The sequence below is a fragment of the Emydura macquarii genome, unplaced genomic scaffold (assembly GCF_026122565.2).
Source record: "Emydura macquarii macquarii isolate MOO-44397 ecotype Brisbane River unplaced genomic scaffold, CSIRO-AGI_Emac_v2 contig_2988, whole genome shotgun sequence".
Lineage (NCBI taxonomy): Eukaryota > Metazoa > Chordata > Testudines > Chelidae > Emydura > Emydura macquarii.
This window is the reverse complement of record NW_027133125.1, coordinates 4,326,692-4,339,502: the sequence shown is the minus strand read 5'-3', so window position 1 is coordinate 4,339,502 and position 12,811 is coordinate 4,326,692. Positions and strand designations below refer to the sequence as shown.

At 60.0% G+C, this 12,811-nt stretch overlaps 1 protein-coding gene across 5 annotated transcripts in view; it reads left to right on the top strand.

Annotated features, from left to right (window-relative positions):
* TNS1 (tensin 1) overlaps positions 1-12,811 on the top strand; it is a 236,554-nt gene that overhangs the window by 208,414 nt on the left and 15,329 nt on the right. For all 5 annotated transcript variants that reach the window (XM_067529461.1, XM_067529463.1, XM_067529459.1 and 2 more), the window contains 5 exons: positions 3,321-3,504; positions 4,947-5,788; positions 7,322-7,408; positions 11,365-11,493; positions 12,332-12,424. In XM_067529461.1, the coding sequence (XP_067385562.1) occupies positions 3,321-3,504; positions 4,947-5,788; positions 7,322-7,408; positions 11,365-11,493; positions 12,332-12,424 (1,335 nt within the window). The remainder of the gene's footprint in view (positions 1-3,320; positions 3,505-4,946; positions 5,789-7,321; positions 7,409-11,364; positions 11,494-12,331; positions 12,425-12,811) is intronic.

Below are 12,811 nucleotides of genomic sequence, written 5' to 3'. Positions count from 1 at the left end.
GAGGCAGGGAAGGGTTTATCACCCCCATGCTGCAGGTCACCCTAAGCAGCGGTTTGGTCCTCGGCTGGGCCGACCCAAGGGCCAGGGTTGGCCAAGATAATGAAACCCACCCAGATGTTCTGTCTGCAAAGATCAGACCCGCTTGCTTCCGAGTTCAGCTCCTGCCCCATCTGATTATGCAGGGTGGAGCAGGGCTGGAGGGAGAGTTTATACCCAAAGGGATTGACTCACACATTCCCCCACTTCCCTCTCCGAAAAAACTGGGCACTTAGTTGCTTTGGTTTCCGATGCAGGGAAGCACAGCCCTGAAAGGAAAAGAGAGAGGCTGTGTCGTACTGCCTGGTATTATTGTCATCGAACGCTTGTGCTGCGGCAGTGGCGAGATGGAGCGAGTGCTAGGTGCTGTACAAACAGCAGGTGCCTGGCAGCCTCTGCCCCCAAGGGCTCACCGTCTGTAGGTGATCAAACAAAGAGCTGAGGTGGGAAGGGATTGGGTAACCAAAGAATAGGGTGCGGTCACTTCTCAGCCGATCAGGAGCAGGGATCACAAGAATGAATCCCATTAATCACAGTAGAGGGCAGTTTTATTTCCAGCCGGGCATAGGGTAGGCCAGCCACTGCGCTAGAGAGGCCAAAGATCTACGAGGTTGTCTTAGCCGCGGCCTCGCCTAGGCGGGATTGGCTCCTACGGTAAATTGTCAGAGGGGAGAAATCGGGGTCTCTGATGCAGTGACTCCTGGAGTGAAAAGGCCGGGGAAGTCTGGCTTCTGGACACGAGTCTTGGCCAGGCAAGCCGGCAGGGCTGGCTGGTGGCTGAATCTCAGGTCTTTGTCGCCCGTGCCACTCACGTCACCCGGGAACTGGCCGCCCTCTCCCCGTGTGCCGTGCTGGTGGATTTGATTTGCCGCTCAAGCCCTCGGTGTCACAGCGTAGCTCTCCAGCCCGGCCCTGGTCTGACGCCCCTGGCGCCGGCAGGAAAAGAGGCTGAAATCCATGCCTGGAGCTGGCTGTGAGCAGCACCAAGCCAGGGTGACACCGGGCTCTGCCGTGGCATGGACGGCGTTAGCGGGAGCTGCCTGCCGGCTGCGTGGAGACGGGGCTGGAGGATGCGGGCGATGAGGGTGGTATTTTTTCCCCCCGCCTCCTGGAATTGCTCAAGCGTTCAGACGAGGCCGCCGTGCAGCACTGCCGCCTGGGGGAAGCCGGGGTCAGGGAAAGGTCTCCGATGCAGGGGGAAAGTAGGGCAGCCATGAAGGCAGGCCCCAGCGGAGCATGGGAATGGGGCTTCTCCGTTCCGAAAGGCAGAAACAATCCCAGGGCTTGTTTGCCTTCTTCCTCGGAGGGGGGCTGCTGAGGCGGGAGGGAGGGGAGGAGAAGGGAAGCGGGGAAGAACTCGGTGGATGTACCTGGGCGGAGTGAGAAACGGGGACTGTGGCCAAAGGGGGAGTGTGATGGGGAGAAGAGGGATGGGGTGAGTGTAGGGGGTGGTTAGACCTGGGGCTGAAGGGGGAGGGACCAGAGCTCCGGGAAGGGTCTCTGAAAAGCTGGCCGAGCCCGTGGGACAAGGCGGGACGGGGATCTTTAAAGCCTGGACACGGTGACGCTCGCTGAACAGTGACCGCGTCCCCCAGGTCCCGCTTCTGGAGCCCGCATCGGGTGAGGCAGGGCTGGCCCGGAGGGTGGAGGGGGGGTCTAAGCGACGGCTCTGCTGCCTTCAGGGGGGCAAGCGCAGGCCACGCTTCAAGCCAGGCGCGGGGCGGGCGGGCAGGCTGCCCGGGACGTGTCCGGTTTCCACGTTCTGGGGACCAGACGCGCAGCTGGCGTAAAGGGGCCTCGCTCCACCCAAGTCAGCGCCACGCGGCTCTCCGCCCTGGGGAACCGAGATCACGGACAGCAGCCGTTCCCCAGACGTCAGCTCGCCCCGCTCACAGCAGAGGTGACCTGGGCGAGGGCTGTGGGACGCTGCCGAGGGTCGTCGTGCCGTCGGCCGGCGGAGTGCAGCGAAACGCGCGAGGCTGCCGGTGCCCAGCCGCGTGGCACGAAACCGGGCTGAGTGTCTGGCACGAGGGCGAGTTTCCGCTCTTGAGACGAGAATTGCTGCTTCTTGGCCACCTGGGGTCCCTTCCAACCCTCATCTGCTAGGACTCTATAATTCTGTCCTGGGAGATAAATGCAGGGTGGGTGGGGAACAAGGAGACCTCTGTACTCGAGCCACGGGTGTCATTTCCAGCCTGGGTCCACAGGTGCACGCTAGCTTCGATCGAGCTGGCACACTGCAGACAGCAGCACGGCTCCAGCGGCGCCCCCCCCAGAGCACGATGCTGGCTGGGACCCCAGGTGTGTCTGCTGGCCTGTCACCTGCCCTGCCACCTGCACCAGCACGGCTCCGCGCTGTTTCTAACGCCCTCCTCGAATCCCAACCAGCGTAGGCAGTTCTCATTGCGCCGCCCACTCCAGGGTAGATGTACGCGGGGCAAGCAGTTCAGTCGGGCTGAATCTGAATTAAGCCCCCTCCTGCCCCCCACGGTTACTCTTGGTCTCAGAGGCCACCCCCTCAAGCTGGGCTTTGCACCTTAAAAGAAACCAAGTTTTGTCTGCCAGGGGCACCTCGGGTGATTTATTTCTCCAGCTTCTGCTGGACGTTTCGTGGAAATAGACGCGGCGGGATGGGGGACAGAGATTACTTGTGGCCAGTCATGCAGCGACTCTGCTTAGCCAGCTGCATGTCTGGCTGGCGGGGTGCAAAGGGATTTCTTCTGCAATGACGAGGAGGGCTGACGTCCCGTGGGCATCGTGGTGCGCGCAACGTGTGCCGGGCACGAAACTGGCCATCGCACGAGACCCGGGTAGACAGGAATGACGGGGGAAGCTGATTCAGAGGGTCCTGAGAGGAAACAGGCTGATCTGCCATTGCAATGTGACCCAGCCTATGGGACAGCCACAGCTTCTCGTGGGGCCGGTTGGCTGTTGGGGGATTTCCCCGCGCTCGGGGGCAGTCCGGAACAGCTTTGCGGTACAGGCTGGACACACCTGGCCTCTGTTTTGGCAAACTCCTAGCCGGACGGGAGAGAGATTGAATTCTTCACTTGGGGGGCATTGTGTTAGCCCAGTTCTCGGTGTGGGTGATGGGCTTGCTGTGGATTTCTCGGATCGGCTCTTGAGGGCGCACCAGGGTTATCGATTTGAAACTGGGTGGCTGACGGTAGGGCCCTGGCTGCACACGGCTCCGATCCTGAGCTGCAGGCCCAGGGCATCGGGGGTGCCGACCTCCCCAGACGGTCAGTCGTCGGCTTCATCCTTCCTTTCCTTTCGCCCCCCAGGGCCCAGGAGCTACGTCGAGTCGGTGGCCCGCAAGGCGGCGACGGGGAGCGGGGGGGCGCCCCAGAGCCCCCCAACTCTGGAGGCCTACAGCGCTGAGACGCCAATGAGGAACGGGGCCTTCACGAACTCCTTCGCCACCCCCAGCCCCATCTCAACCAGCAGCCCCATTCACAGCATGGACGGGTAAGGAGGGCAGGTCGTTGGGGACCAACTGGGACCAGGCACTAGAGCGTTGGGTTTAACGCCAGGAGTGCTTCACCCTGCAGCCCTTCCTCACCCGAACACTCCCCTCGATGACTTGAATCAGGGTGGCGTGGTCAGTTTGCAGCTGTGCACTCTCATGCTTCAGGGTGTATGCTGCCGCCACAGGGGTCAGGAAGGGTTTCTGCCCCATCCCAGCTACAGCAAAGCAGCTGTTAGCCAGGTGCATGATGGGATTTTCCCACCTTCCTCTGAAAGCATCAGTGGCTGCTGTCAAACTAGATGGTCCAACAGCCAGGTCTGGTGCAGCAGCTGCCGTGCGCCAGCAACGGGGACAAGTTACGGGCTTATCCCCCACTTGGTGTCTCGGCCCCGCTGATGGCGTCGCTGCGTTTAGCTGCCGAGGGTGCAGTTGTGTCACCATTCACCACTCGTGTTAGAGCACCCCTCGCAGCAGTGCAGAGAACAAGGGCAGACCCGGCACGCTCGGGGCTGGACAGGGGGCAGTTTTCAAAGCCTTCAAGTGTCCATTAAACCTGGGTTTTTCAAAGGGACGTACAGGAATTAGGTGCCCTAATCCCACTGAATCCCAACCTACACAGGGGTGTGTGTGCACGAGAGAGCGAGAGTCGGGGGTGGGAGAGTATATGTGTGACTGGGGGGACATGGGTGTGTGTGTGTGTGGCTGGATGTGTGTGTGTGTGTGGCTGGTTGTGTCTGGGGGGACATGGGTGTGTACGTGTGTGGCTGGATGTGCCTGGGGGATATGGGTGTGTGTGTGTGTGTGTAAGGTTTCCCCATGTGTATTAAAAAGGGCCAGTGCTTGGGGGTGTGCGGGATTGTGTGTGTGTGAATGAAGATGTGGGTGTGGATGAGACAGCGTGGGAAAGGGGTGGATGTGGACGTATGAGAGTGAACGTAGAAGGTCGGGGGGGGGGAATGGCTGAGACTAGTGTGCGCATGGGGGAGGCATGAGAGCCTGTGGGTGTAGCTGGTGGTGTGTAGGGGGAACGTGGGTGTGTGTGTGTGTGGTTGTGTGTGCACTTCAGAGTGGGTGTGGGGTGTGTGCAGGGTTGTGTGTGTGTGTGTGTGCATGTAGGTTGGCGGTGCGTGTGTGCATTTGTGTGTGCATGGGGTGTGCGCACATGGGTGTGTGTGGGGACACCTGTGTGCATGCATGTAGGATTGTCAGAGAATCCTAGCAGATGAGGGCAGGCAGAGACCCCAGGAGGTATCGAGTCCCACCCTCTGCTCAAAGCAGGGCCAGCCCCGACTAACCCATCCCAGCCAGGGCTTTGTCAAGCCGGGCCTTAGAAACCTCTAAGGATGGACTCAGTGCACCAGAGGAAAGCCAATGAAAAACTCCTGCAGCCCTGCCCCAGGCGTGGAGCCGTGTGAGCCGACCTCTTCTCTTGCCTCCCCAGGGTGTCGATCCGCAGCTACCCCTCCGAGAGCAGCGGCCGCAGCGCCCCCACGCCCCCCCAGCTCTCGGCCGAGTCCAGCTTCCAGTCGGCCAGCGTGTCGCAGGCCCCGTCGGCTCTCAGCAGCTACCAAAACGCCTCGCCGCCGTCCTTCGCCCAGGGGGGCCCCGCGGGCTCCGTCTACCCCGGCCACGAGTGCCCCGACGGCCCGGCCAGGCCGCAGCCCCAGCTCCACGCGGCGGGTGGCCAGGTCCTACCAGGGAGCCCTCAGACCCTTCACAGGACGGTGGCCACCAACACGCCGCCTAGCCCCGGCTTCGGGCGCAAAGCGCTCAATCCCAGCATGGCGGTCGCTCCCGGGAGTCCCGGCCTGGGCAAGCACCCCCTGGCGGTGACCCCAGGCAGCCCCAGTCTAGCCAGGCACCAGGCCGTGAAGGGGGGCAGTGCGCCCGGCACGCCCGGCAGCCCCAGCCTGGACAGGCACCTCGGGTACGGCTACTCCACCCTGGAGGAGCGGCGTCCTACCCTGTCCCGGCAGAGCAGCGCCTCGGGGTACCAGCTCCCCTCCACTCCCTCCTTCCCTGTCTCCCCGGCCTACTATCCCGGCATGAGCAGCCCGCAGTCCTCCTCCCCGGACTCCGCCACCTACCGGCAGGGCAGCCCCACCCCGCAGCCGGCGCTGCCGGAGAAGAGGAGGATGTCGGCCGGCGAGCGCGCCAACAGCCTGCCCAACTACGCCACGGTGAACGGCAAGATGTCCTCGCCCGTCTCCAGCGGCTTGTCCAGCCCCAGCAGCGGGACTTTCCCACACACCCTGCCTGACTTCTCCAAGTTCTCGCTGCCAGGTAAGGACTCACCCCTTGCGGTGCGAGGGACCCTCTAGGGTGGGGCGGACTCCTGGGGGCAGGCCGGGCCGAGGGAGGACACCTTCCCCCTGGAGGCCAAGTGCTCTGCAGCCAGAACGTGCTGTCGCTCCTCTCAGGGCCTGCCCTGGATGAGCTAATGGACCTTGGGCTTTCCTTAAGAGCATTCGCCCTCAGCCAGGCATCTCCCTTCGATGGTCCCTGCCAGGAGCAATGGGTCTGACCTGGGAATAAATCCTGGCTTGGCTCTCACACGGTCCTCACTCAGGCAAAACTCCCATGAGCTGCGGAAGCACCTTACTGGGGTCCCTTGAGTGTCCGATGTACTTAGGGTCCCGTCTAGCACCTCATCACGCTGCTCCCTCATCGCTCTCTTGAGGTGACGTGCTGCGCTCCGCAGAATAGGCGCGCTCCGCTCTAACCCCCGGGCTTCGGTACCGCCCCCTCGGCCTGCAGGGACTAGTTCTGCTCCTGCTCGCTGCACTCCTTCACCAGTCACTCCGAGTCTTCCTCCCCAGCACAGCTATTCTCTGCTCCCCGTGCTACTGGCCTTTAGCCCGTTTCTCTGTGATTCCACCCTCTTCGGATGCGTTGGCCTGCAGTTCCCCGAGTGGCTGGGAACGGTGGGGGTTGCGTATCTGCTTTGATGTGCTCCCTACCTCAGGATATATAGGAATCACCGTCGGTTCCCAGGTCCAACTCCCTCCTCCTCCGGCTTTTTCTTCTTCTAAAATTAGCTTTCAGGCTCAAAACAGGAAAACACAGAGTTGTCACCAAAGGAAAGCCCACCGCATCGTTTATGTAAAAAACACAACAGCTTGTGTACAGGGAGGTCAAAGCAACTCAGTCTGATATATTCGTTTTCCTTGCCTCCTGACGTGCAGAGTTCAATCCAGCACTATTTGGAGACGTGTTTTTAAAAGGGCACCGTCTGGTTCATCGTGTTCTGTCTGAAATGTATTGAACTGTGCTTGTTACAGGGAACCCCTCAACTGGTGTTGGCCAACAGAGATCCCCTGAAATCAGGGCAGCTGCCTGAAGAGCTGGTCCTGTGTGTTTATATGACCGGCGTACATTTTACTTGGACCGCTTCCCTTTAAACGTCATGTGTGCTATGTCACAAGCCAGCCGGTCTCAGCACGTCAGGCAGGACAGTCCGTTACCATGCATGGCCCTGATCCTTCAAACGCTTGAGCACGTGCTTACTTTTCAGCACACGCGTATCCCCACTAACGCGGATGGGCTTCGCGAGTTGCACCTGTGCGTCAGTGTTTGCCGGATCGGGGATGAGGAGGCACCTGGTCATCTCTAAAGGGAATTCGTTGTTGGGTCAGGAAATTTACAAGGGTTAAATGAAGATATTTATGCTTTCAAAGAGATGCCGTTAAGCGAGACCGGTGAGAACATCTGTTCCTGTCCCGTTCTCTGCGAGGGCTGCTTCCAGATTTGTGAATCCGGAGGGCTATAAACACGCCTCGAATGCTTCCTTTGATTTTCTTTTCCTCCCTTTCTCAGACAGCAGCCCTGAGACCCGTGCCAACGTGAAGTTTGTCCAGGACACCTCCAAGTACTGGTACAAAGCGGAGATTTCCAGGGAGCAGGGTGAGTAGCTTAGCCGGGCCCAGTGGCAAAACAGCAAGTGGAGCTGAGTAGACGGGACTTGGAAATCAGTGGTGACGCACCTGCTGGTGCTGAGAACCAGCTGTCGGTCCACGTGGGTTATGCCTGTCCTAGATCATTTGCCCACGTCCCCGCCTGATGGCAGGATCCTGCCGGATCTGTCCCGGGTGGATGGGCGTCTGTATTGAGCCGTGGGTATCTCCAGTGATCCGATCGGCCCAGGGTGGTTGTATCTGCGCATGGTGGCTGTTGGGGTGACGCTGGATGTATGCAGTGATCGGCCTAAGTCACCCGCCGCCAGGGAGGAATTTTCACCCAGCTGAAGCTCATGGTAATGAAACCTTTCTGCCACGGCAGCCACCCAGTATCCACACGCTAACCGGGCCCCAGGATTAAACCCAATAGCACAGCTGCAAGAGACTGGCCTGTTGCGCGCCACAAACAGAGAGCAGGAAGGCCCCAGATGCAATGGCAGGGAATGAATTGGGTGAGCTGCACCCAGATGACCCTAGCAGACGATGCCCAGCCCGTGCTGCAGAGGAGATAAAACCCAAGGGCCCTGTCAGTCTGACTGGGGGGGAAATTCCTTCCCAGTTCCATTGTGTGGGCTCAGTTCTTTCGCTCCCCTTCCTTTGGCCATCAGCACGCTCCCTGCAGCAGAGAAACTAGCCGGGCGGCGGTGCTGACCTCCCGGTCCGTCAGCAACCCTGTCCCCAAATGAACCCCTGCTGGAGACGGGGGCTGTCTGAGGAAGGAAATGTAGCGGGGAGGTGGCAAGTAAGGGGCGAGAGAAAGGCCGGTTGGGACCCTACTGTAGACCCGGGTTCAAGCCTTCGCCATGCCACAGACGTTGTGTGTGACCTGGGCAAGTGGGCGAAGCATTGAACTGTCGGGCTGGGAGGGTACGTGAGAGATGATCAAGTCCAGCCTCCGGCACCAAGGCAGGGCCACGTAAACCTAGATCGTCCCTGACAGGGGTTTGTCCAACCTGGTCTGAAAAAGCTCTGGTGACGGGGATCCCCTTGGAAGCCAGTTCCAGAGTGTCCCCGCCCTCGCAGTTAGAAAGCTTTTCCTAGTAACTCCTCTAACTCTCCCTCGCTGCAGTTTAAGCCCCTTACTGCGTGTCCAACCCACACTGGGCGTGGAGAACAGCTGATCGCCGTCCTCTTTATAACAGCCCTTCACGTATTTAATGGCTATTATGCCTAGGTTTGTAAAAGGGTTTAGGCGTTGCTGCGCTCAGCAGTGCAACAACTAACTAACTTAGGGGCGTAAGTCTCATTTCGTGCCTAAATCCCTTTTGAAAATGAGGCATGGGTTCCTAAATCCCTTTACAAACCTGGGCCGTATTCTGTGTGCGCCCAATTCCCCATCTGCACATTAGGGTAATTGCACTGGCCTATCTCACAGGGGGTGAGGAGGATAAATATGGGACCGACTGTCAGGTGCTCAGATACTCCGGCGACGGGGGCCAGCTAAGCACCTAAGATGGCCAGGAGAAGGTGATGGGAGAGCAGGCAGGAGGGACCTTGTATACAGTGAAGCTCTGGATCCAAATTTCAGCTGTGCAGGGCCAGCCCCGCCTCGCAGTCTGATGGTGTGTTGGACCTGCAACGTACACAGCGCTTGCACTCCGTCCAGAGGGAGGGTTAGGCTGACAGCTGGGATAAAAAGCCCCCAGCGGTGTGTCAGTGCGTTTGCTCGATCCCTTTCAAGAACCCTTGTGAGAACACAGCGCCTCCTTACACCGGGCCAGGGCACATGTGACGTTGCAGAGATCTTCGGGTGCCCGGACACCCCCAGTCAAGGATCCAGGCCCCCCCGGTGCTAGGCTGTGTCCAGAGATCTAAGGAGTGGCAGCCCCTGTCCCAAAGACAATCGGAGTAAATGATGAGGAGTAGGAGGGAGATACAGCGCAGGGAGCGGGGGAATCACTGGGCCACGGTGAGATGACTCGATTTGTGGAGTTTAAGGCCTTTTGGATCGTCTAGTCTGTCCTGACACAGCTGTAAGACGCAGCTGTCACAAGACACTTGCTGCCTGGCCAGCGACAGGTTAATTCTGCCCTTCCCCAGTGCTGGTTTCATTGACAGGTGGGGTCCCAAATCCCTCAGCCCCATAACCTGGCCTGGAAACACCTTTACTGCCTCATTCTGTGGTTCCTTCCCCGCCCCCCTCAGTTCAACACGCACATGACAATATCCCCATTGAGGAAAACGGTTCTTGATCTCTGAGAGGGGAGCCAGGCGACAGGATGCCGGGTTTGGCCACCTGTGACCTGGGGCTGGTGTGGTTGCATCCCCCCTCTGCAGAATGGAAAAAAATTATAACCTCACTGGGAGGAAAACATTAATGAGCAGCTAATTCATGTGGCAGTGCTTAACACTTACACACGGCAGCAGATCTCACAGCCCATTGGCCCCAGAGGTAGGTGGGTAGTTCTCCCCGTCTCCTTTTTCCAAGGAGAAACTGAGTCACACAGAGAGCTGAGGCCACACTGTTAAAGCTAGGAGCCAGTCTCTGTAGCAGGCCTGGGTAGGGCCGGCGTTCAGACTGCCTGAGCGCAGGGAGAGCTGGCAGGAAGCGCTGGACTTCTGCGACCAATGCTTATCACGCCAACTAAGTTTCCTTGTTCCTGTGTCCCCATTTCCTTGTGCCCTCCTCCCCCCCCCCCCGCCCCACATCTGCCTGCCTCCAGCTGTTATCTCTTGTCACACGCTTGGCCCGGAAACTCTTTGGGACAACCAGGAGCCGGCGTTTTGTTCTGTTTGTACAGCACCGAGCGCAATGTGCTCCTGGCCGTGACGAAGGCACCTGGGGGCTGCAGCAAATCTCATTGATAAATAAGGCTAACACCTCTGCGAACCAGGGACCAAGTTACGGCGGTGATTTGCGCCGCTTGATCCAGAGAGGGCTGGAGAGGGGGATGCTTCATGTTTGGTAGCGGTGTTTGAGAAATCAAGTGACGTGGCCAAAGGAGAAGCTGGATTAGACGCCGGCAGCACCAGGCTCCCAAATCTGCCCCTGGCCCGTTGTAGAGACAAGGCGGGAATATCTTTTATTGGACCAACATCTGTTGGTGGGAGAGACAAGCTTTCGAGCCATACGGAGCTCTTTGGCAGGGCTGGGAAAGGCACTCCGAGAGTCACCGCTAAATACGCAGTGGAACGGATCAATGTGCAATTAGCACATAGCGCAAGGGGCCAGTTGTGGCCGAGAGCCCCGTTAACACCCTGGCCGTCACAGTCCCAAAAGCGGGTGTTAGTGGGGAGAAGATTGTTGCAATGAGCCATAAACCCAGTGTCTCCGCTCAGCCCAGGATTTTCTGTCTAGCAGAGTTATGAATTTAAGCTCCCAGGTTCGTCTTTTGGAAGCGTCATGCTGGTTTCCTTTGAGGATGAGGGCTGATAGGTCGCGGGTGGAAAGCGCTCACCCGCCGGGGATGTGGCGTGTTGGTCTTTTATCCCTTTCCCGTGTGAGTTTCACCCACGGAGGTGCCCGGGGGCATTAGTTCATGGGATGAGGGACCCCACGGGTTGTGACGGGCGTGTGTCGGACCCCTGAAAGGTGTGTTGCGGGGGGATGTCGATCATGGTGGCAGGGGAGATACGGCGGCAGGTTTTCCATCTGTTGTTCTGACAGGGTCTGGTGCTGCTTGGAGTTGGTGCGTCCCGGTCTGCGGGGAGCTTGGGGGGTGATTGGAAGGCCAGAAATGGGGGTTCAGGAAGGATTTACTTCTGGAGGGGTCCCCCTGGGGTCTGGGTTGTGGCCGGTCCAACACAAGACATCACCTCGCCCAGCTTGTCTCTCCAGTATCCTGAGAGCGACACGGGGACAGCTATGGTGCATGACTGGTCCCGGGTAGCATCCTGCTTTTCCCGGGAGAGGTGCTCCGTGCTGGGAGGCGCGCTAGCTGTCCATCTCCTCTCTCTTCCCAGCCATCACGCTACTGAAGGACAGGGAGCCCGGAGCCTTCATTATCCGAGACAGCCACTCCTTCCGGGGAGCCTACGGGCTGGCCATGAAAGTAGCCTCTCCTCCCGCCATCGTGCAGCAGAACAAGAAAGGTATTGTCTCCGGCCCTGCTCGCCACCCCCGGGGAGCGCCCGCTATGTTCCCCCGTCTGAGCCCGGGGCGGCTGGGGCGGCGAAGCGCGGCGCGGGGCTGAGGATATGCTGAGGCAGCAGGAAGCCGCCGGGGGTGCAGGGGGTTTCACTCTCAGCCGGCTCTCTCGCGTACGGCCTGGTCCAAAGCCCGTGGGAGCCTTTCCAGGGAGCTCAGCGAACTTTAGACCCAGGCCGAGGGTTGCAGGCAGAGCGTATCTCTGGGCCCTTGCTGGGAAAGAGCCCCCGGGGCGTGGTCCCCTTCCTCTCTGCCGCTGCCCCTGTCCGCACTGGGGAGGGAGCGTCTGGTCCCGAGCCCCCACCTGGGCCGTAGCGTAGGTGTCTGGAATAGCATTGTATGCGCCAGGCTTCCCGCGATCTACCCCAGAGCAAACCAGGAGTAACCCCGGTGAAGCCCGTGGAGCTAACCCAGACTATGCCCTTGGGTCCCGGGGCTCAGAACCTGCCTTTTTCATGCAGCCTACGGGGGAAGGGGAGGGGGTTGAAAGGAGGCCCCCGGCTGGCCCCTGACTCCTTTCTCTCTGGCCGAGCTGCACCCTCTGGGACTCCTGAGCCGCTCGGCTCCCTCTGGAAGCAACCCGGGGAAAGCAAGCCGTAGCCAGGCAGGGGGCGGCTGGCCGTTGGACTTGGGCTGGTCTGCTCCCACTCCCCAGAGCATGGGGCATGGATTACGGGGCGGGCAGGTGGGATGTGCTCCTGAGGGGGCAGGCGACTGCCCTGGGGGTTCGTTTCAGGAGGGGCTGCGGGAGCCTGTGGTGACATCGTCCTATCTCCCCCCCAGGAGATATAACCAATGAGCTGGTGCGGCACTTCCTGATCGAGACCAGCCCGCGAGGGGTGAAGCTAAAAGGATGCCCCAATGAGCCCAACTTCGGTAAGCGGCAAGTGGAGCCTCTCCTCCCCTGCTCATCCCGCGGCCGGTTCGTGGGCCGTAAGTGGCACCGATCGGGCTAACCGTAGGCATGCCTTGTGCACACACGGGAGGGCCCACGGGCCGCCCGCGCCGGCGGAACAGCTTGCGGGCTGCATGCAACTAGGACGTGTCTGTAAAACAGCCGGCTCTGGCACTGGGCTGGACTTGTGAGCCCAGGGCCTCCCCCTGTGCTGGGCTCCAAGCGAAAGGTCCCTACCCCCGAAGAACTTGCAGTGTAAAGGGATGCCAGCCAGCTGCAGGACCCCGGGGGAGGTGGGAGACGCTGGAAAGCACAGAGCCGGGGCCGTCACTCCAGCAGTGCCAGTCAAATCACTGGGGGAAGCGTGA